The sequence below is a fragment of the Callorhinchus milii genome, unplaced genomic scaffold (genome assembly GCF_018977255.1).
Source record: "Callorhinchus milii isolate IMCB2004 unplaced genomic scaffold, IMCB_Cmil_1.0 Scaffold1, whole genome shotgun sequence".
In the NCBI taxonomy this organism is placed as follows: domain Eukaryota; kingdom Metazoa; phylum Chordata; class Chondrichthyes; order Chimaeriformes; family Callorhinchidae; genus Callorhinchus; species Callorhinchus milii.
In genome coordinates, this window is record NW_024704742.1 from 94,020,267 (window position 1) to 94,047,878 (window position 27,612).

The 27,612-nt window shown below is 40.6% G+C and overlaps 1 protein-coding gene across 1 annotated transcript in view; it reads left to right on the top strand.

Moving 5' to 3' along the window:
- The window catches only part of fancc (FA complementation group C), an 80,599-nt gene that overhangs the window by 48,670 nt on the left and 4,317 nt on the right, over positions 1–27,612 (top strand). Inside the window, exons 8-12 of the mRNA XM_042333363.1 lie at positions 8,654–8,709; positions 12,401–12,500; positions 14,866–14,935; positions 23,444–23,528; positions 26,172–26,346. Coding sequence (XP_042189297.1) covers positions 8,654–8,709; positions 12,401–12,500; positions 14,866–14,935; positions 23,444–23,528; positions 26,172–26,346 — 486 coding nt within the window. The remainder of the gene's footprint in view (positions 1–8,653; positions 8,710–12,400; positions 12,501–14,865; positions 14,936–23,443; positions 23,529–26,171; positions 26,347–27,612) is intronic.

The window sequence follows — 27,612 nt, forward strand, 5'->3', positions numbered from 1 at the left end:
TCAGTCAGTGGTTTTCCTCTGGATTTTAACATCTCCACAAAAATCTTATCCCATCAAGAGATTCTTGACAGGTATTTTTTTTTGTCCAGACTTCTTCAGTCTTGAACTCTGATTGTTTTAAGAGAAGAGTAAAACAAACCACAAGTTAGAAAAAACCACCGGCTATGAGATGCTTTTAACGTTCGAGTGAGTGTGCAAGTTCTGTGGAATAATAACTGCGTATGAACACTAGATGGCCTATTTGTTTTACTCTGAGAAGGACCCTGGATTCTGATTGTGAGTTCCTTTCATATGGTGCTAATTTAGTCCCTTTTCAGATGTCAGTTTCCAGCTCCAATTATCTGTGCTAAGACAATTTAATACAGTTTGAGAAATTAATTTAACATGACGTTCGATTGGCTTTTTGTAACCTCCTCTTTGTCACAACGACAAAAGAAAAGTGTGCAATTCATCAAAGGGGCTCAACTAGTCACCCCAGTTTTGTCACTCTTTTACTTTACTGTGGGTTTGAAACAGCTCTCGAATGGGAGACGGATGCAAATGTGGCGTCTTGCACTGGGAAGAAAATAGCTCAGCATGTAAAGTGTGTTTCCTCCCAAGAATCCATTGTACATCATGTCAAACCGCTGAGAGGCGATCTCTGTGTTGGACCTGACTTATCATGAGTGTGTTTGACATATGTGAAGTTCTCAGCAGGGTATGCACTTTACATGCTGAGGTACTTTTTCCTACTTGCTCCATTTAAGTTGAGGTTTTAATAATAATAATAAGCCTTGCATTTGATACAGCACCTTATCACATCATTGAGATGTCTCAAAGCGCTTCACACTATATATTGTACAGTGAATTGACTGTATCTTGTGGGTGAAACGCAGCAGCCATTGCACACAGCAATGTCCCACAAACAGTCGTGAATTGAGTGACCACATTTTTTATTATAGATTATTACCCCCGGAAAGCGATCACACCAATCAACTAACAACTGGGTTCCTACTTACTACTAGGTAAAAAGAGGCTTGTAGAAAAAGGAAACTTGTCTACAAGTTCACCCTGCCCGGGAATCGAACCCTGGTCCTCTTACTTGCAAGGCGAGTGCTCTAATCACTGTGGAACACTGCTGTGTGCAATTGACTGCCGCGTTGCGCCCACAATATATACAGTCAATTCACTTTACAGTATATTCTGTGAAGTGCTTTGAGACGTCTTGAAGACGTGATAAAGAGCTATAATCAAATGCAAGGATTATTATTACAGGAATCCACATCCTGTTTTCTCGTTTGAGCGCTTTTTGAACCCCATTGTTGTTAAGGTGTAGGTTTCTCTTTTTTTAAGTTTGATGATTTGGGAACTTATTTTGGGAACTTTACACGTTGATAGACCATCTGGCACTATGCTGTAAAAACTAACAGCTAGAACCAAAAAAAAAGCCATAAAGGATATACGTAGGTGGGAGAATTTGCTGCATTTTTTCTGTGGATTTATGGTTGGTAGTTAAATTTACTTTTTCTACTCTATTCCATCTTGATCAGACATGCACCGTTCTCTGACAGAGTAGACAGGAAATTCCTTCCCACTAGGGGGGCCCCAAAGTATCTCCAGGTATTTTTTTCCTTCCCTCCTTGAGGAAGGTCCTTGACCCATGCTTGGTGGCTTCCTCTGACTGCTCGGTTGAGCTCAGGAATTGTTTGTGATTAAGAAATGCTGGTTACAGCGTATCAATACATTAACTATAGCCACACCACTGTTTGTGGATTTTTTTGTATGTTTGCATTGGTTAAATGTACTAAAAAATAACAGTAATCAACTAACTAATTAAGCTCCTGTGCAGATATCTGGGGATTCCGATCCACAAATCTCTGAAAGTAGCTACACAGCTGGATAAGGCTATAAAAAAAGTCCAGTGAATGTTGGGCTTCATAGCCAGAGCGATGGAATCTGAAAATGAGGAGGTGATGTTGAATGTATACAAAACCTTGGTTAGATCACATTTGGAATTTTGTGTCCAATTCTGTTGTCTATACTATAAGAAGGTTATAGCAGCAGTGAAACAAATACAGCATTAGTTTACTAGAATGAATAAAGGACTGGCAGGTTACTGTTATCAGGATAGAATGGATAGTTTAGGCCTTTTTTTCACTAGAAAAAGACATTTAAGAAGAGACTCAATAAAAATGTTTTAAAATTCCAAAAGAGTTCGATAAGGTTAGCATAGATAGGCCGTTTTCACTGGTTGCAACCAAAGAATACAATTATATAAGATAGCGACTAGGGGAGACAAAAGAGAACTCAGGAGAAACAGCTTCACCCAGAGGGTATGAGATTGTGGAACTTGTTGTCTGAAGCAGTGGTTGAATCAGATAGTATAAATTGCATTCAAGAGGAAGCTAGACCTTTATACGAGGAAGAGGAGAAGACCAGGAGTAAAGGATGGGTGAAGACTCACGTGGAGTATAAAAACCAGCACGGACCTTTTGGGCTAAGTGGCCTGTTTCCGTGATGTACATTCTTTGTAAATTTGTTTTTGATGGAAAATGTTTCCCAACAGAGGTACAAACGTATCCTTTTGGCCCTGAGTTAAACATGATTTTTTTTAAAAAAAGTTAATCTAATGGCAGTTTATGGGACGTGATGGCGCATAATGGCTGCCGTGTTTGCCTGCAAAAAACAGAGAGGTCACTACACTTGGTAGAAATGACCTTTAAAGCAATTTGGGACATTTTGATGTGTTGCGGCGCTATAAAAATTCAAGTCCTTTCTTCCTTTGTGTAGCAACTGAATAAGCACCATGAATAACCACAGAGTCAGCTTACATCAGTGACTGGGACACTGAGATTGTAAACTGTAACCAACCATAACTACCACTCACCCATGCATGAAGCAATAAAAAGTCTAGCAGTGTTATACACAGAACCTATATTCTGCTCAGTGTCAACTCCAAATCCCAATAAAAGCAGTTTACCACACACCTTGATGCTGAAATTAAAACCACTGTGAGAGTAATAAAACTACTCCAATGTCAGGAGCGATCTTGTTAGAATAATATAGTACTACCTTTGTAGAACAAATGCTTCAAATGAAACTATTATTACAAAAAAATAATTTTACGCACCCGTCATCCTTTATTTCCCCCCTTTCTTTCTTCTATTCAATGGTGGGGGCGGGGACAGTCGTCAGCCTCGATGTGTTGGTAGCACTTTTGCCTCCAAGTCAAAAGGTTGTGCTCATCGGCAGGACATGGAAGGCAATCATCCCACTCAGCTTCTGATAACCATGCAAGCTGAAGCCCTAAGGGTAGGGTGTCCCTAGCTGGACAAGCAGCAGGAAAGCTTGTCAGACAACGATTGGGTTTCACACCCTTTGGACCCTGAGCTTATACTCTGGGCTGAAATTCCAAGACCCGTGCTGATAGTGATCTGCATTGTCAGGGTGGCATCCTTCAGATAAAACAATAAACCAAAGCTCTGTTTACCTGTTCAGTGGACTTTAAAGATCCCATGGCATCATTTGAAAAGGGAAGGGAGTTTCTCCCGGGGTCCTGGCTAACAATTCCCCAGATAAAAATTGGTCATTTACTTCATAGCTAGTTGTGGGACATCGTTGTGCACAAATTGCGGGATGGAGTTCCAGCGGGTGGATGCAGAGAGGCGGAAGGCTCGCCCGCCAATAGTGGGGCAAGCAAGGCGGGGGATGTGAAGCAGGCCAGAGCCCGCTGAGCGGTGGGAGTGAACAGGTTGGTAGGGGGTTAGGAGGTCAGAGAGGAGGGGGGAGCAAGACCATGGAGGGCTTTGAAGGTGAGGACCAGGATCTTGAATTGTATCCTCTGTGTAATGGGAAACCAGTGGAGTTGGGCAAGGATGTGGGTGATAGGGTCACAGAGCCTAGTGCACGAGAGGACACGGGGAGGAGTTGGGGAGGCCGACAAGCAGTGAGTTTGCATAGTTGAGCCTTGATGTAATGAAGGCGTATATGAGAGTTTCGGCAGCCTGTGGTGTGAGACAGTGTCGGAGCTGGGCGATGTTGTGAAGGTGGGGGAAGACAGAGCGGGTCATGGCATGTATGTTGGGTAGAAAGGATAGTTGAGGGTCAAACAGGATCCCCAAAGTTCTGGACTGGTTTAGCAAGGTGGAGTGTGCAACCATGGATGTTGACGCTGTCAGCGCCTGAGGTGAGGAGGCGCTGACAGGAGCCAATCACGAGAGCCTTGGTCTTGTTGACGTTCAACTGAAGAAAGTTAGCTCTCATCCAGGATTTGATGTCTGACAGACATTCTGTCAGGATAGCAGTGGTCCTAGAGTCAAAGGTGGAGGCAGAGAGGTAGAGTTGGGTGTCATCCGCATTCATGTCACCAAGAGGGAGCATATAGATGATGAAGAGGAGGGGACCAAGGACAGAGCCCTGAGGAACACTGCACAAGACGGTCCGGGGGCTAGATGAGAAGCCGTTTGAGGAGATGAAGTGCAGGTGGTGTGAAAGGTACAATCTGAACCAATCAAAGACAGCGCCATGGAGGTTGCGATGAGAGGAGAGGCGATGGATGAGGATAGAGTGGTCGATGGTATTGAAAACAGCAGAGAGGTCAAGGAGGCAGAGGGAAGCCTGGTCACAGAGGGACAGAATGTCATTTGTCACTTTGACCAGGGCTGTTTCTGTGCTGTGGGCGGCACGGAAACCTGATTGGAGGGGTTCGAGAAGGGAGTGGAGGGAGAGGAAGGGGTCGAGGGAGCAGGTGGTGGGTTTCATACGGGTTATGGTGGTGATGAGAGAGGAGGGGGAGATGGGTTCCAAGGTGTGAAGGGAGGGGTGGATAGGGGCTGGGTAGGTTGGGGGGTGGGAAGAGGAGATGGGAAGGGGGTAGCAGTTGCAGTGGCAGAGGGGAAATATTCCATCTTTTTCTGACCTCCCCCAAATAAAATTGGTTATTCACTTCATGGCCATTTGTAAACATCGCACTTGTCTACAAAATACACAGTCACTTTAATATACAGTTTTTTTTAGAATTATAAAATGTTACAACACTGAAACTAGTCTGTCCCAGTGTGTATACTCAACATTAGCCTGCCTTTTCCTCTGGTGGACGATAAAGGATTTAAAAGATTCCATAACACTATTCGAAAAGACAAAGGAGTTTCTTCCAGTGTTTAGTGTTATAAGTACAAGCTCAAATTTGTGTTGGTTTTAAGTAGACTGAATAATCTCATTTTAGAGACGCAATCTCATTCTTTATAAACTTTTATCTTACGCTTTGAGATCTCCTCCTAGTGTGAGAAACGCTGTGGAGCTCTCTAATTTCTTTTTCTCTATGGCTCCTAATTTTATTTTGTTCTCCATTTACTCATTGTTACACATTGATACACGTATGCCAACATACAGATACAGTCACTACACTTATTAGCAAATCCTGTGAATCACTTTGAGACATCCTCCCGATGTGAAAAACACTTTAACAAATGCAAGGATTATTATTTTTATTATTATAATAAAAGATACCTTCTGAATGAGTACCTGGTAGCTTTAGAGACTGATGGCGCTCAGATGGGAAACTTGCCCTTGGTGTTCAAACAGCACAACTAGCACAAAATAATAAACCTAACATTTGATATATCACGCCGTTGAGACTTCTCAAAGCGCTTCACAGAATGTATTGTAAAGTGGGTCAGGCAGCATCTATGGAGAAAGGAAAGTGAGTCAACGTTTCAGGTCCACGACCCTTTGTCAGAACCCGAAACGTGGAACCAAAACGTTGACTCACTTTCCTTTCTCCATAGATACTGCCTGACCTGCTGAGTATTCCCAGCGACTTTTGTTTTTGTTTTCAGATTTCCAGCATCTGCAGTATTTTGTGTTTTGTATATCTTACAGTAATTGTCTGTGGCAAAACACAACAGCCCATTGCACACATCAGTTTCCTGCAAACAGTTGTGGAATGAGAGACCAAATTTTTTTTGCAAGTTATTATTAACCCAGAATGCAATCCCCCAATCGACTAACTGCTGGGGTCCTACTTGCTGCTCGGCAAACAGATGCGTGTGGAGGAAGGTTCTGCATAGTACTCTGATTCTGCATAGAATCGCAACGAACAGTAATATTTTACAAATAAAATTCCGTGGTAACTTCGTGTTTGAACTCAATGACCTATTCCAAAGCAATATTACTGACAACAAAGTTGCTGACAGCAATGAATGAGGTCATCTTAATGCAAGAGACTCCAGGAAATGACAGGCTTAGAGGAATTTCAAAACCATAGGAGTGACTTGGGACAGAACCAAGCTACATTGCCACTCTGGCAGCAAAGCAAGATGTGACCACAGTAAAGCAGGTTTTCAATGGGCTAACGTTTACAAGTGAGAATCAGGCAGGTGGTTCAGAGTTGCAAGAGCACAAACACTGAATGTGACCTGCGACATGTAAAACAGTTGTACTGTAACTTCTGACAATGGGAATGAATGCATGTCTATATGAAATGCAAGCTGATCATTAGCACCAGCTTGCCTGAAGCCCACCCTGTGAAAGAAACCCAACATAACTTCAACTGGGGGTTAAGGTATCCCCACCCGCACATGAGTTTCCATTCTTGACTGCCTTGTCCAGGGAGGAAAGAGAGGAAACCATAGAACCAGATTCACCTCATCTCACAGTGATGGTTAAATCAGAACATGAAGACTCTTCACATTCTTGTCCTTGGAGAGGCAAGAAGGGGAAAGAGCTTCATTTATTTTGTGAGGTGCATTGGGGGGACGGGGTGGGGGGTGCAAGAGTGGAGAGAACATGTCAGGGAACCAGTATCAGAACCCAATTCTGTTGAAATTGTTTAATTGGTGCATTTGAATGCAGTCAAGCAAAGTACAGTATAAACCCAATGGTAATAACAGTAACCCATAAAACAATTTGCAAAGCAATCAACTAAACTGGGTCAGTAAATGAATGTAGCCTAATGCAGCAGATACATTTAATGATGTGTTTGAAATATAGTACATTATGTTTAGTTTTACCAGTGTGTTCAGCCATTTGACTTGTGCAGTTATTGAAATATTTAAAAGGGAGATGAATACTTGATACGTAAGGTTGTTAAAAGATCTGGAGAAATGATGGGGAAATGAAATTAAAAGATCTGCTATTATGCAATAGACAGTTAGAACAGGCTCAATGGGCTGAATGGCCTCCTCCTGTTCCTATGTTCTGGTGACATGTTCTGAGTATTGACATGATGGAAAATAGAGAATGTCAGGCATAAAAGATAGTATAATAGATTATTATAATAAAAGAATGGTGGCTTGACAGCATCTCAGTTTAGAAGATAACAAATTTTTTGAAACTCTACCCAAAATTCTGTAATAATAATTGGCCCGGTTCTTCCAATAGTCAGTTATTATGTTGCTTAGGGAAGAAAGGGGATTAGATTTGGGGATTAGCAGTCATTGCTTGTCACTGGGCGGAGGTTGGGGGGAGAAAACTTCACAAGAATATTCCTTGCAGTTTAAATCTTTTGAGAAGTTCAGATATTTCAGAAATATCTGCTCGTCTCAGAGTTACACAACACAATTTACGCTTATAGAGCACCTTTCACATCAGGAGATGTCCCAAAGCACCTGACAATTTTGGCTGGGCACCCGAATATGGGGTGGGAGATGAGGAGAAAAATTAGAAAAAGCGCAGTCAAAGAGGTATGTTGTGAGATGTACTTTGAAAGAGGGGAGAGAGGGAGCAATTCAGAGGGACCTGAGGATGGAGTTCCAGAGTGTGGGCGCCAAGTGGCTGAAAGTTCTCATGCTTATGGTGGGCTGATAGAGCGGGGGAGTGGCGTAGGCCAGGGTTGGCCGAGTAGAAGGTTGGTAAGGATAAAGGAGGTTGGGGGATGTGGAGTTCAGATTATTAGAAATCGTTTCTATTCCAGTTTTCTCACTTGCACTTGTGAAGGGTTGGGTATATGCTGCTGTTTAGTGTCTCAGCCAAGTGGTTGTTCTCATGTGTGAGCTTGACAGCAAGTGGCAGCCAGCTATTCAGCTGTGGGGTGATCACAGCCAAACCCCATCCTGTTTTGTCCAGAGATATCCACACTAGCAGCTTGGGTCTTTCCCTGGATAGAGATCAGGAGCAGGAACCCTGGCCTGATTATTCTCTCCATAGACATGGGCACAAAGGTTAGTTGTAGTTCCCAAACTAATTTCCCAGCTGAGATTAACACAGAATGGGGATCAAACCTGTGACTTTCCTGATCTGTGTAATTCAGTTTTATACCAGTCAGTGGATTTACCAAATGTAAAAGCCTAAACTCTTTAAATTTTAAGGTATAGATTTGTATGACTTTTTGGTGAAATTCAACACGTGAAGCTTACGTGAAGGGAGGCTCTGCCTGTGTGGGTTTGTTGGGTTCATTTAGAAAGAAATAACTTGCATGTTTAGAACCTCTTATCACATCTCAGTAATTCAAAGCACTTCACAAGTAATTACTGTCAAGCATAGTTCTGTTGGCAATTTTTGTTTATAAGCATAAAATGTTTTAAGTGGTAACTCAATGCATTTTTTTTACATGCAAAAAATGTGACTCAAAATACACATCTGTTTAGGTAACTGAATGAAGGCTGTAATCTTGAATGATTTGCAGGATCATCGTGAGTGACACACCGCATAATCTCTGTATTTGTTTTTTTTGTAGCTTAAAGCTTCAGCTTGTCACCCTTCATTATATAGAATACTTGATGGCATCTTCAGGTAAGAATAACTTGCCAATGTGTTAAAGCACCAATATACAAATTGAAATAATTACAAACAATATTGTCCTAAAACTTGTTTATTATCCACATTGATTGTTGTACATCTTAACCAGATATATAAGTACTCTCGAAAAATGTGATTTGACTAGGCATATCTTTATGATAAAGTATGTTACTATTTAGTTAAAGAAAAAATAAAAGGCCACAAATGTATCCTAAAAGACCATTTGGTCTTAAAATGTAATTATGGAAAATTCATAAATCCAGCCTTCATTTAGCTGGTTGTTTTTAAGAATTATGTAAAAAATAAGATGCTAATTAAAACTAATTCTGCTCATGTCTTAAATTTTAAGGTAAATTGTCTTGCAGGCTATGATTTGGAATTTTAGGCACAAAGTTCATTTTCTTTAACAACAGATTAAAAATAACATTAAAGTGAGTGTTGCAAGCACCAATTTTCTGTGAAGGTTTCTGCATCATAGTCTTTTCAATGATTGATTTAGAATTGGAGTTCTTACTGCGCAGCAGTATAGCAACAATCATTCTCAGTGCAGATTTGGTTTCAGTTTTCAAACAGGATTCAAATTGTCCAGGGAGTGGACATTTTAATGGGACACTAATTCCTAACATTTAAGACGATTTTGGCAGATGCATTTGTAAGTGAGCCAGCTGATGTTTTACCAGCATTTTTTTTAAATATTGCTTTTAAATGACCAGCAAACCTATTTATAATCATCCTTACATTTGATATGTTTGCTCACGAATACACAGTCACTACACTTCACAGTAAAATCACAGTAAAATCCCATGAAGAGCTTTGAGCCATCTCAATGACATGAAAGGAGCTATGGTTATTAAGGTTTCTTATTATTTAGTGCCTTAACATGTCCTTGAGATCTATCAAAGTATTTCACAGGATTTTACTGTGAAGTGGAGTGACTGTATACTATATTTGTAGGCAAATGCAGCAGCTAATTTAATAATAATAATCCTTGCATTTGATATAGCGCTTTTCACGTCGGGAGGACGTCCCAAAGCGCTTCACAGAACATTCTGTATAGTGAATTGACTGTATATTTGTGGGCGAACGCAGCAGCCAATTGCGCACAGCAGTGTCCCACAAACAGTCGTAGATTGAAAATGACCAATTTATTATTGTTTTGGGTTTTGGAGGGATTATTATTAGGTGTCTGGAGTAAGGAAACTTGCCCAAGGTTTCGCCCGGCCTGGAATTGAACTCAGGTCTCTCACTTGCAAAGCGAGTGCTCTAACCACTGAGCTACAGGACTCTAAAGTTCATTGTGGTGGTGTCCCACAACCAGTGAATGACTAATTTCATTTGGGGAATTATTGGTCAGGACACCGGGAGAAACTATTTTTAAAAAGTGCCACAGGATTTGTCTACCTGAACAGAGATTTCTGTTTAAAATCTCATCTGAAAGACTGCACCTCTGACGATGCATCACACCCTAGCACTGCATTGGAGTGTCATCTTACACAGTGAGTTCAAAGTCTTGACTTGAGGTTTAAACTCACAACCTTCTGACTCAGAGGCGAGAGTGATACCAACTGAGCAGGCTGACAGCGGAATTTGGCAGCATATAAAACAAAATTAATCACTGCACTGACCAAGACATGACTAGCTGACATCAACTGAATGAAAACTGTTTTCTCTCATTTTAAATGAAAGGATTTGTACTTTGAGAGTTAGCTTGTAGCTTAACAGAATAACGCTGCATTAAGTCACAAGACTGTAGGCTTCAATAGAGTGTTCTATCAAAGGTGTAATGTACCTAAATACAAAAAAGCTTTCGTTTATAAATCATGTTCAGATAAAATAGGTGGTGCAACTTTGAATCAGATTGAATTCTAACTTTTATATTTTTGTGCTAGCTATTGATTTGTAGAATCAATAATCCCGCCAGTAAGGTCTTATTCAAAATGGAGCATATATTGATTTGGTGTAATACAAAGCTTTTCATGCCTGCAAAATGTGATTATATTATTTAATGTGTTGGCCAATTTTAATTATAAATCAGCTTTGCTGATGAATTCTGACAAATGTTAGCACTTTGCAGAATCTGCTATCTGTTCGATGGCCCTTAAGGACTGCTGCATTCTAGGCTGTTAAATCTGCAGCAATGCATTGTAAAGGATTGTATCCAAATTTGCTTGTTCCCCATTGAGCACAATTTCAAATATATAAGGTTTTCAATATTCAGCACTTGGAGAACCCGTTATTGTTGCTTTGGGGCATTCTTAAAAGAACTTACAGTTGATAGTGCTCTCGTTTTGGAGTCAGAAGGTTGCAGGTTCGAGCCTCTTGTCGGGACTTGGAACTCATATAGTCTATGTGACATTCCAGTGCAGTGCTGCATTATTGGAGGTGCCATCCTCGGATGAAACTTTAAATCAAGGTCTCGTTTGTTTGTTTATGTAAACATTAAAGATCCCATGGCACTATTTGAAAAGAGAAGAGAGTTTCTAGCTGTGTCCTGGCCAACAAGAATCTAGTCTAAATGGGCTGCCGTGTTCACTCACAAAATAAACACGGTCACATCACTACAGTACATTGAAGTGAAGCGCATTGAGATGTATCGATAACGTGATGAGGTACAATATCAAATGCAAGGATTATTATTAAGGATTATTACAAAAAACTGGCTTCAACATTAGACTGAATCCAGACTGAGGCGGATAGATTTTTATTAGGTAAGGGTATCAAGGGATGTGGGGCAAAGGCAGAAATATGGAGTTGAGATAAAGATCATCCGTGATCTAATAGAATGGCAGAACAGGCTTGAAGGGTTGAATGGCCTACTCTTGTTCCTATGTTCCTAAGATTTTTGCCAAATTTTGGACGCTCTGAAATGCTACATAAATGGAGTAAATCTAGATCCAAGTGGAATTTCTCCCCATGTATTGCTAACCATTTGACAGTGGGGGGCAAAAATCGCCGTTTTCACTGTGTAATACCATTTTGTACTACAGTACACACTTTGTCCTTTGCGATTGAAATGAAAGTGTTCTGAAAGCCACTTTTCTATGGAGGGTATTGTGTATTCACATAATATTAGAAAGATGAATGGTCTAATCAAATAGCCAGGAAATGATAGAGATAGAACAGATGTCGAGATAAGTATGAATCTAAGCCGCACGTTATGCTTAACCATGATGTACTGGGCACTGTATTATTTAATGGGAACAATACCAGCTTCCATTTGCACAGCTGTTTGCTACTTTCATGTACCATAGGAAATAGCAGCACCCCTTGATTCTGCAAAAAAAGATTGTTTGCATTTTGTTTTTAAAACAAACTGAGAAATCTTTTGTCCAAAATTTTATTTTCTATGGTTTCATTAGCAACCCGTTCAAATTCCACCTATTGATAACCCATTTAAACTTGATCCCATTGAATGATCTGTGACCTTAGCTTAATAAACCTAAAGCATGATGTGTGTTGAGAGGAAACCTTCTTTTCTCTAAATTTAAAATGTTCGTATTTGAAGGCTAGACAGCTGTATGATCTACTGCAAAATATTATTACTTCTGTCCTACTGTGTACTATGCACCAAAACCAGATAAAACAGAGCACAGGCAGAATTGTTGTTTGACATCAACATGCTGTTAAACTCCAGATGGCTTCCCTTTGCATTCTCTTTGTGTGTGTTTTTTTTCTTGTGGTTAAGGAGCATTTTACTGGAAACTGATGGACATCCCAGGGCCATTGCCATTCTACAAGCATTTACACGCTGTTTTGTTCAAACTCTACAACAAATGCAGATTCAGGTTAGTTTTGTTTTCTAAATCAGCAAGGTCTATTTCTGAATNAAAAAACATTTTAGGAACTTTTCTGATTGATTGTAGTTTCTATCCTTCACGATATATGTATTTAAGATAGTTTTCACTATACATTTGTTTATTAGCTTAAAATGAAGCAGTAGATTAAGGTAAAATATGTAGCCAGCGATGTACATAATGCCTGCCACTTTGTGAGATAATTAGATAACACCCTCTTCCTTTGGTATAAATGGGGAGTGTTCACATGGCTGTTTGTAACTCAGTGGGTATATCACAACTAGTCACCTGATCCTGCCCTCTCCAAAGGCTTCATGTTATTTCTAGCGGAGGTCACTGGATATCAATCAGAGATGGGAACATGGTGGATTCTGTTCCCTCTTTCTCCCCACTCCATGTAACACACATTTAAACTGAAAGGGCAGCACAGTCAAACCCAATTCTGCACTTGCCTCATGTCTATATATGTATTCCAAAGGATTGTCCAGTCCAACATGTATAGTTGGGTGCTGGAGCATTATGTAGGATCTGAAACCCATTATATCTACTCTGTATGTAGGATTACTCTAAATCTATAATCTGCAGCAGTGTTCACCATGGATTCAGAATCATCAGGTCATTTGTCACACAAATCTATGAGAATCTTTTGAAAAGTAACTAAACAGTGATGTAAATTACTTGGATGTCCCAAAGCCATTTGAAAAGATTCCTTGGTTAAAGAGGATTAAGGCCATTTGAATTAATGGCTGGATTGAAAATTGGCTTTTCAATAGAAAGTGATGGCAAAAGAGGGAGCGGGAAGCATAATCATGTAAGAAGGGACAGTGATTAGTAGAGTTCTGCAGGGGTCTGATCTTTGGCCCACTATTTGTAAATGATACAGAGAGGATTATTTCCAGTAATAATCTTAAAAACGTTAGTAGCACCATGTAATGAAATGTAAGGTAGGTTGATGGAATTTATAGATTATTTAGGTGGTGGGTTTTAATATGAAAAAATCTAAGAACGTACTTTGGTACAAAAAGCACATGACTTGGACACAATAAATGGACTGTTAAAAATTTGCTGAGTACAACAACAACAAAATTACATTTACAGAGCTCCTTTCACGTTGGGAGGACATCTCAAAACGCTGACTAGTCAGGTGTCGGGGCCCGAGCATGGGGGAGGGGTGGTGTAGGGGTGAGGGAAGGCAGAGAGGTTGGGAGGGAGACCAAAGGCACAGTCGAAGAGAAGTCTTGAGACCGACCTTGAAGGAGGCAAGGGAGGAAGCGAGGCGAACGGACCGGAGGATGGAGTTCCAGAGTGTGGGGGCAGAGAGGCTGAAAGTCTGGACACCGATGGTAGGGCGGTGGGGTGGGAGACATGGAGTAGGCCGGAGCCTGATGAACGGAGGGAGCGGGCAGGTTGGTAGGGAGTCAGCAGGTCAGAGAGGTAGGAGGGGGCAAGGCCATGGATGGCCTTAAAGGTGAGGACGAGAATCTTGAACTCGATCCTCTGGGGGATGGGGAGCAGTGGAGTCGGGCGAGGGTGGGAGTGATGGGGTCACGGAGCCTAGTGTGTGAGAGTACATGAGCATTCACTTAAAGTATAGATCAATATGAAACACTTATCTGAAACCCATTATATCTACTCTGTATTAATCATTGTTCACATTGATATCTGGATCTTCTGATCATGCTATTTTGGGGAAGGTTGGGAGAAAAGCAATGAGGATGATTTTGTGATTAAACTTAAATTGTGAAGATTTTTTTTAAAAAACTTGCTTTAATCGGATTATGATCTGGGTCTTTAAAATGGGAAAGCTTGGCTCAATTGGTGGCACTCTCACCTCTGGGTCAGAACATTGAGGGTTAAAACCTTATGTCAGGACTTTGAGCTCATTGACAATGTCCAGTGAGGCTGATGATATATTGTCAGAGGTACAGTCCATGAGTCCAGGCTGCCTTTTCAAGTAAATACTAAAAGGTTCCCTGATATGTAATTTTATTGTTGTACTATTTGAAACAAAAAGGGAGTTTATCCTATTGTCCTGGCCAACAATCCTCTAGATAGAATCAGTCACTCACTTTGTGGCTGTGTGGGGCATCGCTGTGCATCAATTTGTTGACTTGCCTTCAAATACAGTCACTAGGTTTTACACACTATTTGATTTAACCTACAGAAAGTGATGGCAGATTTTTCTGTGTGTTAATTGATAGTCCTCTGGTCATCAATGGAAATTGTAACCAACCAAACAAAACTATACTCTAAGTCTATTACTTATGTAATCACTTCTGCCATCTAACTAATTGTGAACCATATGGTACTCATTCTCCTCTTGTTTCAATCCAATTTCTTTTATTTTCTGATTAAGATGCCGCTAAAAGTCTACTTTCCACATAATCACCAGTCCCTTGTGATGGCACTTTCGAGACATCCTTCAGGTAAATTATTGTTTTTTTTATATATAAATGCCTCCACTTATTCATCTACTGCACACATTTTGCAATCTGATTTTTTTTCCCACTCCAAATAATTAGCGTTAACTGTATCAAGTTTATTGCTTCTTTTTTAGCATTTATGATAGGTGAATTATTCTTGTGCTCACAATTACTTTTATATAATATACAATTTACATTTATATAGCACCTTTCATGTCAGGAGGACATATCAAACTGCTTCTAATGGTTGGCTGAGTACTTGGGAGAATGCTGGGGGGAGTGGGGTGGGGGAAAGGTGATCAAAAGTGGGGTCGAAGAGTTAAATCTTAAGACTGGTTTTAAAGTTTAGAGGGATAACAAACTATGTCTGTTTTATTTGAGGAGCAAATAGAAAAGCAGGAGGTGAGTTTTTGAACCATTTTACTGAGATTTTATGGGCCTATATGGAATGTAAAATGCAAAAGTAGGCCAATTGAAACCTTTCAAAGTTATTGAGATTACACAGCTAGGTACAGGACAACATAATTATATGGTTAGAAAAAGGACGAGAGAACAAATAAAACATAGGCATTTTTATCCTGAAATATTTTTGCTTCGCTCTCCAGTTATTGTTTTATTTATTCCATTCTTAGGTTCTTACTTCTCTTTTTCTCTCTCTCTCTCTCCCCGCATAGCGTTCTTGGAATGGGAGATGATTTTCCCTTAGACATTTGCCAGGTCTAACCGGAATGGCTAAAGGAGGTGGAGGTGATGCTTTCAGTTTGATCCTCACTCTCCATGTGGAGAAGTAATTCCCCTTGGCATCTAGACAAGACTGAGTGGCACAATACAGCCATTCGGCCCTTCAAGTCTGAGCTGGTGTTTCACGGCACATCACCCAATCTAATCTCGGTCTCCTATTTGCTGCCATGGCCATTTCACATTCTTTTTCTTGTCAAATACCTTATTTATTTCCTTTTTAAAATAATTGATGGACTTTGCCTCAACAATAGTTTGTAACAGAGAAACTCACATTCCAACCTCTCTTGTGTAAATAAAGATTTCCAGGGGTTGTAGAGGGAGGTGAGGGGGGGAAGAGAAACCATGAAAAGCAGAAGAACTGTTTCACTATTTTAGGTAACGAGAAACAACTAAATAAATTTGTTTTTACGTAAAAAAAATGACAATCGCTAAAACCCCACAGATTACTTGCATCAGTGAAATCCCACATTTACGATTACGTTGTGAAGTGCAAAATGTGTTCAGAATGGTATCATGGTTACACAGACTCATGATGCATATGATGCAAGTAGGGAGGTGGTTGAGGCATAAGGGTGTGCTGGTATTGAGTTTAAGGTGTATTGGGGCAAAATGGGAGAGCTCTGTTCTCAATCTTTGGTTTAATTACCCCATACTACACTATACCTAGAAATGTTAACCCATGTCATTCTCTTAGCCGGGCCACTGAATACTATACACTGGGCGCAGTACAGAGAAATGTTCCATTACCCAGCACCATTTAATGAGTGAAATTGCTCGAAAGGAGAACGGTGTATCTTTCTCACCGCTAGAAATGCAGAGCTCATGGCAGGAATAGTGGATCACCTCTCGCGTTGTGAGTTCATAAACATAGATCTGCTACACGGTGTAGTTTTTTTTGTAAAAAAGATGAAGATGATTCTTCTGCATTTTGTAGTTTGTCTGAAAAATCTGAGGTTGCTAAATTGTAATCAGTCTGCAAATAGAGTTTCAGTCAACCAGGACAGCGAGTATGCTGGTAAGAGTACAGCATACCAATTGCAAATGCTTGCACATTCGCTGTAAAGTGACCATTACTCTTCTCTCCCATATATACTAATAATAATCCTTACATTTGATATAGTGCCTTATCACATCATTGAGATGACTCAGAGCGCTTCACGAATATATTGTAAAGTGAATTGACTGTATTTTGTGGGCGAAATAATATTGTAGTAAGATCCAGGTTTATATTATTAAGACATCCGCAGTCTATCTCTTCATTCAATGCATGGGGCACATTAAAAGAAAGTTGTTTAAAATTTATATTTAGCTGGGATTTCATCAATGCCATTTATGAGGATAGTGTAATAATTTCCTTTATTTCGTTGTATGACTGTATTTTAAATGTGACGGATGACGGGTATTCCTTATTTAGATGTGACATATTTGAGCAGTAATGCATCGAATGATTGGTATTACTTTATTCTCAGTGTTTGCTTTGTATGTTTATATATCAGAAAATAGTTTTCCTTTCTTCCACGTCATGCTCCTCCTAACATTCAGATGTCCCTCAACATAATAACATGTCTAACAAGCCCTGTTGCTATAAGTACACTCTTAAAATATGATTCATGGGTATTTGCATCGACACTGATACCCTTTCCTTATAAGGTTACGTTTTGTGAGATGGCATTGAAATGACTGTGATTGTGATTCAGTACGCAATCTCAAAAGGATTGAGAATGTATTGCATGCATTCAGAATATTATTCAGGTGTGGGTCCAGAAATCTGTGAAGGTGGAAGTTCTGTGAACTGTCTAAGTGTACGTATATAACACATGAGTGCACATTCCTGCAGTTACTAGATGGTTCTTGGAATTATGTTGCTGTACTTTTCGGATACTTGGAATTTATCTATGTGCTAAGAACGGATCCGGCAATGGCACCCTTGGTTTTGTGATCAGGTCCCAGGGTTCATAGCCAACAAATTGTACTTTATCTCCATGTTTTTCTTTGATTCACAGTTGTTACTTCCACCATCCAAACATTCCAGCTGTTACAACACTCCTCCATACTCTGCCCACAAGTTCACCCATATCAAACTCCACATGCGCGTCAGGCTAGTCCTCTTCAGGCTCCACTGCCTCCCTGTCTCCCAGCGGATTAATTTCAAGGTCCTCACCTTCACCTATAAATCCCTTTGTGTCCTTATTCCAGTTGGGACTTGGAATTTATGTAGTCTAAGCTGATACTCCGATGCTTTGGGGTGTATTGCTTTGTTGGAGATGCCATCTTTCAAATGAGACTTTAAACTGAGATCCTGTCTGTCTGTTTCAGGTAGATGTTAAAAATCCCTTGGCACTGTTTGAAAAGAGAAGGGATTTTCTCCTGATGTCCTGACAAACAATCCTCTCCCAGTGAAATTGGTCACTCACTTCATTGCTGTCATTGCTATGTGCAAATTGGCTGCTGTGTTCGCCCCACAAATGACACAGTCACAGGCTCCCCATCCCCCAGAGAACTGAGTTCAAGATTCTCATCATCATTTCAAAATCCTCCACCATCTTGCCCCACCCTACCTCTGCACCCTTCTTTAACCCTACCAACCCGGACGCCTGTTCCATCTGCTCGATTGGCACTGGCCTGCTTCATGACCCCGGCCCTGCCTGCATCACCACTGGCAATTGGACTCAAACTCCTTCCCAGAGTGCCTTCATCTCCATCTCAAGGTCCATCTCAAGATCTTTCTCTTTGACTGTATCTTCGGTCATCCTCCCCCCTTGGCCCCCACCCCTTCCAAATTCCAAATTCAAATTCCAAATTCAGCCGCCACCTCAGTTGAAACGCTCGACGTCCAGCACTTGGGACGCCTTCCCCATGTGAAAGGCACTATCTAAGGCAATGTGTTGTCGAAAGCAGACAACTATATAAAAGATAACGGTTGAAGGAGTATGGGGGTAGGGCAGAGTAGTGTGATTTCTCCGTGCGCTGATGCAGACCTGAGGACCAAATGGACTCTTTCTGTGCTATACATTTCTATGATTCTAAGTGTGTGTTGGTTTTACACGCTGAGTCCCAATCCTGTCCTGGAATCCCCTACAGGCAGAAAAGGCTTTTCGTAATTCTTTCAAACCCTTTCATTACCCTAAACACCTCTATTATCTTAAATTTCTCCTATCAAATCACTAATCACCTCTATTATATGATATTCTTTGTGCAAAGTCATCAAAATTATCCATCTTTTCCTGACTTTTTCTGGCAGTGCTTGGCCCATTCTTATATTGGAGCATACACTCAGGGAATTCCTCTAGATAAAATTGATTTGGGTTCCTTTGAAACTTCGTACTTTAGTATGAAGCCTCTCAATATTGGCTCGCAGTAAATTTTTAACAATGCTGATTCCTGTTCCGAATGCTTTTATTGCCATTCAGGAGTTGGGATGTAGATTGCCCTGCCAAGTAAGGTGGTAGACGTAGAGTCCATTGTGAATTTGAAGAGGGAAGTAGACAGGTATATGAAAGAAAAGCACTTGGAGGGGTACAAGGATAGAACAGCACAGTGGGATTGAAAGGACAGCTTTCTGAGAGCCAGTGTGGGCCCGATGGGCTGAATGGTCTTCTTCTCCACTTAAATTTTTATTATCTACTTTTCTGATCTGATCCCAATCTCATAAATTAATTGCATTATGATTGCAGCAGAATTCCTGCTCCTTAGCTGGGCCTTTGTCACGCTATAATCCTGCATTGTTTGTGGGCTGGGCTGATTAACTTACCTTTTTAATATTGTTCCATGTGTCGTCACAGTGTTCTATGGAGAACAATTCCATGTGCTCTGATTTTAGATGCATCTGATATCAAGGAACAAATGCACATTAAATGTAAAGGCTATTGCATATAGTTTATACTCTCCTATAACGTATATCTGCATTTCAGTCCCAGTTCATCGTGTAAAATGGGTGCAAAACATACGCAAAGATCATAGAACCTAAAGTCTCATTTCCAAATGACACAAGTAACTGTCTTAGAAACTAAAATAGGAAAAAAACAGGAGGAGGCCATTTAGCTCAACAAGTCTATTCCACTAGTTTGCTAGATTTTGGAAAATCTTTTAATCAAGAGCAACAGTAGATTTGTATAGCACCCGTTACATAGGGTAGCATCTCGGAGTGCTGTACAAGGATAGGGTGGACATCGAGCAAGGAGGAGGGGGAAGTGTTCATAGGTAGTTTGAAGAAGTCGGATTTGAAGCAGGATTTAAGAAAGAAAGACATTGGGAGAGATGGAATGGCAGAGGAAGGGAGTTTCAAAGATTAGGGGCATAGGAACAAGGGTTGGCCACCGATTGTAGCACAAAGATGCACATCCATCCCTATTGATTCTGCTTCTTTGTCTTTCTGGGGCAGAGCACTCCAGATCTTCACAACTCTGTGAAGACATGTTACCTGACCTCAGTTCTAACTGCGTAGATTGGCAAATAGAAAGCTAGTACTGTCTGCACATCAGCCAAACAATACTTCCTTTCAATGCAAGATGCGTGAGGTGACAGATAAATCATGGCGTCATGATTTCCTGAGACAAGTGAAGCTCAGATAGCGTTTATGTGAAGAAAACTGGATAGACCTAAAAACTGCCTGTGTGCAAGCAAGACAAATTATATCTTCCTCTGCCTCCCTCCTCTCACTCCAGCTCCATGTTAAATTTATTTCTGTAAGGCTCAGTGAAACAATTGCTCTGCTATATCTATCTGTGTTAATTTGTGGCTAAATTACTTTCTTCACTGTCTATTCCTCTGAAGTGTCCCAAATCGATAGTAATCAAGCTAAACAAAAGGAGGGCATTTAAACGAAAATAAAGGAAACGATTATAGTACATTGAAACGGAGACAGTGATCTATGGTTTGATGGTACATTTAGCTGAATGGTTGATTTTATTTATTGCTATCAGATAAATTACACTATTCAGAACTTGTTCTTATAATCCCTTTGTCTTGGCTTCAGGCTGTATTTCCTTCAGTGTGTAAATCATCAGAGTCTGTCCTAGTCCTAGTTTTTTTTGTTTGAAACTCTACAGCAATTTGTACATTGCACAGGCATACTACAATTCTTGCACTGTGCAAACTATTTTATCACTCCCTCCTTCCAGCATATGCATATTGTGCAAACACTTTAAATTACATGTGAAAAAAAAGTCGGGTTTTTTTTCAAAAAGGTTCCAATTAAAATTAGTTTTTTTAAAAAATTAAATTAAATGTATGGAACAGACTCCCAAGGAGATGGTGGAAGCAGAAAGTGCTGATTCTTTCAAAAGCAAATTAGATAGATTTATTTTCAGAAATAATATCGTGGGATACAGAAAATAGTTTGGGACATGACATGTGCATGCGACTGCCAGGATGGAAGGCAAACTGAAGGCAAATATGGGCCTTGGTCTTCTTATGTTCTTATGTACNAAAAATGCAAATTAAAAAAATAAATTGGCATTCGAGGCTGCAGCAAAAGTCAACCAAATTGATAACTGATTAGGCACACCAGTTATAGTGAGGAACTACACTACAGAAGGGAGAGCTGTTGGGAGGTTTCATTTACATATTGAGGATCCTGAATGTCACAGATAAACTGGTGCTGCAGAATATGTTTAACATAGTCACAAACGCTGCTGCAATAGGAGTAATGGTTCAAGCTCACAAGAGCGAAGGTGAACAGTTTTGATTGAACTACTTTACCCAGAGAATATGTGGAATAGAGTGTACTGGGATGTAAGTTGGTACATCAGGTCAGCATATTCAAGAGGAATAACTATTTGGCAAACAAATTAATTGAAGGCACACGAGAGAGAAGTGTAGTATTTTTTTAAATTATGTTTTCTGACCCTGCACATCCCTATATAATACCCGGTATCAGCTCCAGTGCTTAGATCGAGTCCTGAACGAGAGAAAACTTTCTTCAGCTCAATGTGCGCAAAACTGAGGCCCTCCTGATTGGCTCATGTCAGCGCCTCCGCACCTCAGGCGCTGACAGCATCAACATCCAAGGCTGCACTCTCCACCTCTCAAAACCAGTCAGGAACCTCGGCGTTCTGTTCGACCCTGAGCTGTCCTTTCTTCCCCACGTCCGCGCCACAACTGGCACCACCTTCCACCACCTCCGGAACATCGGCAGACGACGGCACTACCTCACCCCACACGCTGCTGAAACCCTGGTTCACGCCTTTATCACCTCAAGGCTGGACTATGGGAACTCTCTCCTCGCCGGCCTTCCCACCACCTCCCTCCACAAGCTGCAGGTCATTCAGAACTCTGCAGCTCGTGTACTGTCCCGCACCAGGACCACATCACTCCCACCCTCGCTCACCTCCACTGGCTCCCCATCCCCCAGAGGTTCGAATTCAAGATCCTCATCCTCACCTACAAGGCCATTCACGGCCTTGCTCCCTCCTACCTCTCCAACCTACTATCCCCCTACCTACCTGCCCGTACCCTCTGTTCCTCTGGCTCCAGTCTGCTCCACATCCCCCGCCCCAACCGCCCTACCATCGGTGGTCGGGCCTTCAGCCTCTCAGCCCCCAGGCTCTGGAACTCCATCCCCCAGTGCCTTCGCCGCTTCCTCCCTTTCCTCTTTCAAGGCTGGTCTCAAGACCTTTCTCTTCAACCGTGCCTTCAGCTCCCCTCTCAACTCTCTACCCCCTCCTCGCTCCCTCCCTTCCCTCACCCTGACCATTTCCCCCCAATGCTCGGGTCCCGACCCAACTGTCCAGCGCCTTGGGACGTCCTCCCGATGTGAAAGGTGCTCTATAAATGCAATCTTGTTGTTGTTGTTGTAGATCACTTTGATGATAGCGAATTATCACAGGTTGGGAGACGGGAAAAGTTCAGCATCATCTGGGTATTGTTGTATTGAACCAAAAATAATGTTCTGTTAATGAAAATATCCACTATTTTGATGCATTTAATCTCCAGTTATTGCAAAATAAGTTAATAAGTTATTGCAAAGATAACAATTTGCAAAAAAAAGTCTTTATAGAGGATCAGATTCACTGATTGAAGGGCAATTGAAGGGCTGACCTTTGAACAGCCATACGCCAAATGAAAACTTTTGATTTGTTTGCATGAGAAATGCTTTTGGAAGTCTCAGTGTCTGTGCTGTCAGGGAAGGTGGGAGGGGGTGGACGTGTGAGGGATTAAATACACTTAAGTGCTAGACTGGTGGCTTGGACAAGAAACATTGAACAGGGTCAGAGAGGAGACCAGACCGACATACAATAAAATTGGGCGACAGTGTTTTAATACATGTGCAGTTTGGCATATTGTATTGTATATGTTCTCCTTTTAAAGTTGCGCTCCCCATATTGGCTGACAGGCATGCCATGAAAAGCGACATTGCACAATGAGTTGAGAGTCTTCGGCACAGTATGAAAAGCTTTTCAACATGTAAGGCTTTTTTGGATCGATGAGGTGGTTGTCTTAGAAATGTGTAGGTTAATCTATGTTTGCATTTGACCATGGGAGGCAGCAATTGGAGATCGAATATTTTGCCTCATGGGGTAAATGAAAGAATTGAGTAATTCCTTGTTGCAGTTATACAAGCCCAATATTTTTGTGGAAGTGCATTGTGTGAAGATTAGTTACCTCCCTTAGCCAGAGAATACACAAGAGGACAAGAGAGAGGGGAGATCAGGGGATATAAATTATAGAATTAAGAATTAATATTTAAGTATAATTGAATAAGAAAATGCTTTGTTGAATTGTTTTCTAAATATGTCTCTGTTTTGTCCATTTTTAAAATACTTTCTGCAGACATCCCATCTGCTGTTTGGTCCAAGCACCTTAGCAATATAGTTCAGATTTTGAAGAGAAATGTGCAAGAGGCAGAGGTGACAAGGTGAGTGTTCACCCTTTGCTAGAAACTATGGCTGAGTGAGGGTTCTCAGAGATATCTAATAATGGATCTTATTTCCACTTGTTTATATTAGGCACAATGTGAACCTTTGTTCCCTAAGAACATTTGTCATGTTTCAGCAGTTATCTGTAATGTAATAAGAACTTGCTAATACACTGATGGTTACAGGCTGTGTTTATTTCATTTAAAAAATCAATTTCCTAATGATCACATCTCATGTGACATGTGAACTACACCAGGCTGTGATTTGAAACCTTAATGTAAACATTTTGGATTTTTCTGAAAGAAAAAGTAAATTACTTTAACTTGGAAAACTGCTGTGAAATTTCATCACATCCTATAATTTGACCCTTTTAACCTGTACTTATTGAGTCTACATTATTGTGGATGTGATAATCGACAAATGGCCTGTTGGGAGGTTCAGCAGCCATTATATCCTGTATATTGTACACCAAAACAAGATAACTAAGCTCAGAACATTCGGTAAATTTTAAGAAGTATGTTGAGTTTTAAAATAAGAAATGTAACATTTAAAGGCTACATCTATCTTATTACATTTGGCAAACATCAATAATTTGCTCAAAAACATATTTTGTGACTTTTATGCTATAAGGTTATTGTATTAACAAATGATTTCACTAGCAGAGAATGTGATGCTTCCCCTCAAATCCTTTTATGGTCTTGCCCCTCCCTGTCTATACCATATTTTTCAGTCCTATTTTCCCTCCCAATTCTTCCAATGTCTTCCAATTCAGGTCTCCTGCTCATTCCTCACTCCCTTTGTCCTACGAACGGTGGTCAGGCCTCGAACACTATGCTCTCTGCTCTCACCTTGCTCTTGTCTCCGTGCATTCAAACCTTTCTCTTTCATTCATATACATTGATTTTAACATGGACTTCAACTTTAGTCAATAAAATTGAGTTGTTTGTAGTTATATTTTGTTTAAAAATGTAAAGGCTGCTCTCAATACCCTTACATTCTCCTTCCTATCCTCCATGCTTTGTGCACCTTATCATCTTTGAAATGTTTAGAGACATTCCTTCTGAGTGAAAGGTGCTATAGAGTGCAGGTTGTTATTGTATCTCGTCAGCCGAATTGCCTCCTCAAACATTCTGGGCATGCATGCAGAGACAGCTATTTGAATGAGATGCTGCTCCGTGGAGCTGCACTTCAGAAAGAATGAAAGTTTTCAGGAGATAATCGGAGAAAAATGGTGTGTAAAAAGAAAAAAAGGGGTAGTTACTATTAAGTTAATCTAAGATATCACCAACCGTTTTTTCAGAGGGTGGGGTTTAGTTGGTGAATACAATATGTGCTCTTTGTACCACAGTGTGACAGATCAGTCCTTTTTGCACCAGGTTATTTTCAGGTAAAAATATTTTAATGCTTTAAATCTTCAAAGCTGATGGCACAAAGGAAGGTTTGTTTTAATGTGTCACAAAGTGTTGTCTCATTGAAACAGTTATTTAGTCAGGTGTTTGCAACAAAAATGATTAGTTAAGGCTAGAGAAGCCAGGAATCTGTTTGGTGTGAGGAGCAAAGTTCACACAAGCATGTGAGTTCCTGCAAAAATGCAGTTACATGTCAGTCCATCTTTTGGAATGCTTGTAATTCTTAACCCTTTACCGTGCCAAGGAAAACTTTCATTCAGGCATATTTATTTTAACTTTGACTTCAGCTTTAGTCATAAAAATGTAGTTATATTTTGTTTGTAGTTATATTTTGTTTAAAAATAGAAAAACACTTTATATTCTTCACTTTCATCGTATTCTATTCTGCTCTATTCTAAACGTATTTTTAAATTTTCTTTCACATTAATTGTACCTGAAATACTCCATTTAACTTTCATTTATATAAATACGTTTCTCACATTTCTTTGTGCCTGATTCATCCTACTTTACATGGTGGGGGGGCGGGGGGGAGAGATTGGACACGCACAATATCAGCTTGGACACAGTGAGCTTGGGTTAAACCTGCTCCAGCGCCTTGGGATGTCCTCCTGACGTGAAAGGCGCTATACAAATGTAATTTGTTGTTGTTGTTGCTCATTGTCATTGGAGGTTGAACTACAATGCCAACACTGGCCAGCTTTTGACAGTAAGAATGCAGGGACTGAACACTGCTGAAATGAATTGGCTTCCTGGGTTGGCAACACTCACAGCATTAAATCTTTCACATATTTGTGGAATGAATGTTTTTCGTGCGGGCCCTATTGAGACTCTCAGTGCGTGATAGCAATTATTTACAGACTTGACTAGGTGCACCAATTCAGTTTTTACAAGCATTTTCTTGTGGGAACAGACTGTAATAACAGATTAAACCATCCGCTGACTGTTATGAGCACATTTGCTCACACAAACAGCTGCATAAGGCTTCGCTCGATACTAGAGAATTAATGATGAGCTGCAGGATTCCTGGACGATGATGATAGCAGCAACACCAGACAAGAACAGCTGTCCAGTGAACTTCATACTTGCCCGAGGCTGGTAACAGTCAAACGAAAAAAACACCAAAAGCTATATTTGGAGTCACGGATGTAAAAGGTTGTTTTTGACCTCATGTCAAGAAGAAGAAATAATATTTTTTTCTTTATTTTTATGTTAACGTTTCATTTTTTTTAACAGAAAAGCCGAAAATCTGTTCCAGAATTGGTTTCTGCTGGCCCATTTTGGAGACTGGGTGAATATTGCAGGACAGGAGCTGATGAGAAGAGAGGATGAAATCACTGAGATGCTGCTCTGGCTTTTGATGTTTTACTATAAACCATCCAACCAAAGTCAACAAGAAGATCATTTACTGGTGGGGATCCCGCAACACACATTTTATAGAACAAATAGATTGTCATTTTCTCTTTCTCATTTGTACACGGCCACTAACAAGAGGGGACACGGTTAAGATCGCAATAAAGGGAATTGAAGGGAAGTTAAACATCTTTGCACAGAAGGTGGTTGGAATGTGGCTGTCTGCCACATGTTGTCAAAAAATTTTTTTATAGGGAATTTAGATAAATGCTTAATACAAAGTAATATGGGGAGCGAGCAGGAGAGTGGGGTTGGATTAGGAAGTTCACATAGAGAAAAGCACCAGCACAGACTTGATGTTTGTGCTGTATACCTCCCAAGTTCAAAGGATGGGCTGCTATCCTGCTCTTAAGCAATATGCTACAGGTTCAGTGATCAGAAGTGTATAGCTCTCCCCTGGGAAAGAGATTAGCCTGTGATCAGTGACTGAGTGCCTGAGATTGCCTAATTCCTGGGTGTGAGGTTGTTCCCTTTGATTTAATTTTAAAAAAATGGTATTTCACTAACAGGGCAATCCAAGGCCATGAGCTTTGATATAGGGCCTTATCGCGTCAGTCAGATATCTCAGAGTACGCCACAAGATTTTACAGTATTTTGTAGTTAAACGTGGCAGCTGATTTGCGTGCAGCAATGTCCCACAAAGTGTAAAGATCAGATCAGATCAGGCTGTGATATTGTTTTCCATCCCACCCCCATCACCACCAGTCAAATAGCTGACACTTAATTTCACACGGCATGAATGCCAGAGGGAGTGAAACGCCTTGAGGACAGGAGAAAGGGGAAGAAAATTGGCAAGGGATAAAAAAAGCACAGCACAAGTCTAAACCTCTGCTGTTCACTCATTCTAGCTTTTGGCTTTAATGTTATAATGAATTTCCAGCATATGAAATGACTGAGCTTCAAGCTGTGCCTGCTCACTCTGACCAATTTTCCAGCATAGATGACACAGGGATTTTCTACTCATTTGTGGCTGACAAAATCTAAACAGTTGATTGATTGGTAACTGATTCGGTTTTATGAAACATTTGGGTTCAGTGTGTAACCATAAAGGTTCCAGGTCTCTGGTCTGTGTGAATTAGCTGATCGCAGCCAAGGTTATTGAAGACATGTTACAAAGGGATAAGGAAGGGAAAATTTAGCCTGCTGTATTGGTAGCACTCTCTTGCTTCTGAATCAGAAGTTTCAAGCCCCACATCGAGACTGAGTTCATAGTCTAAGATGACACTATAATCCATTGCTGGGTAATGCAGTATTGCCAAAGTCG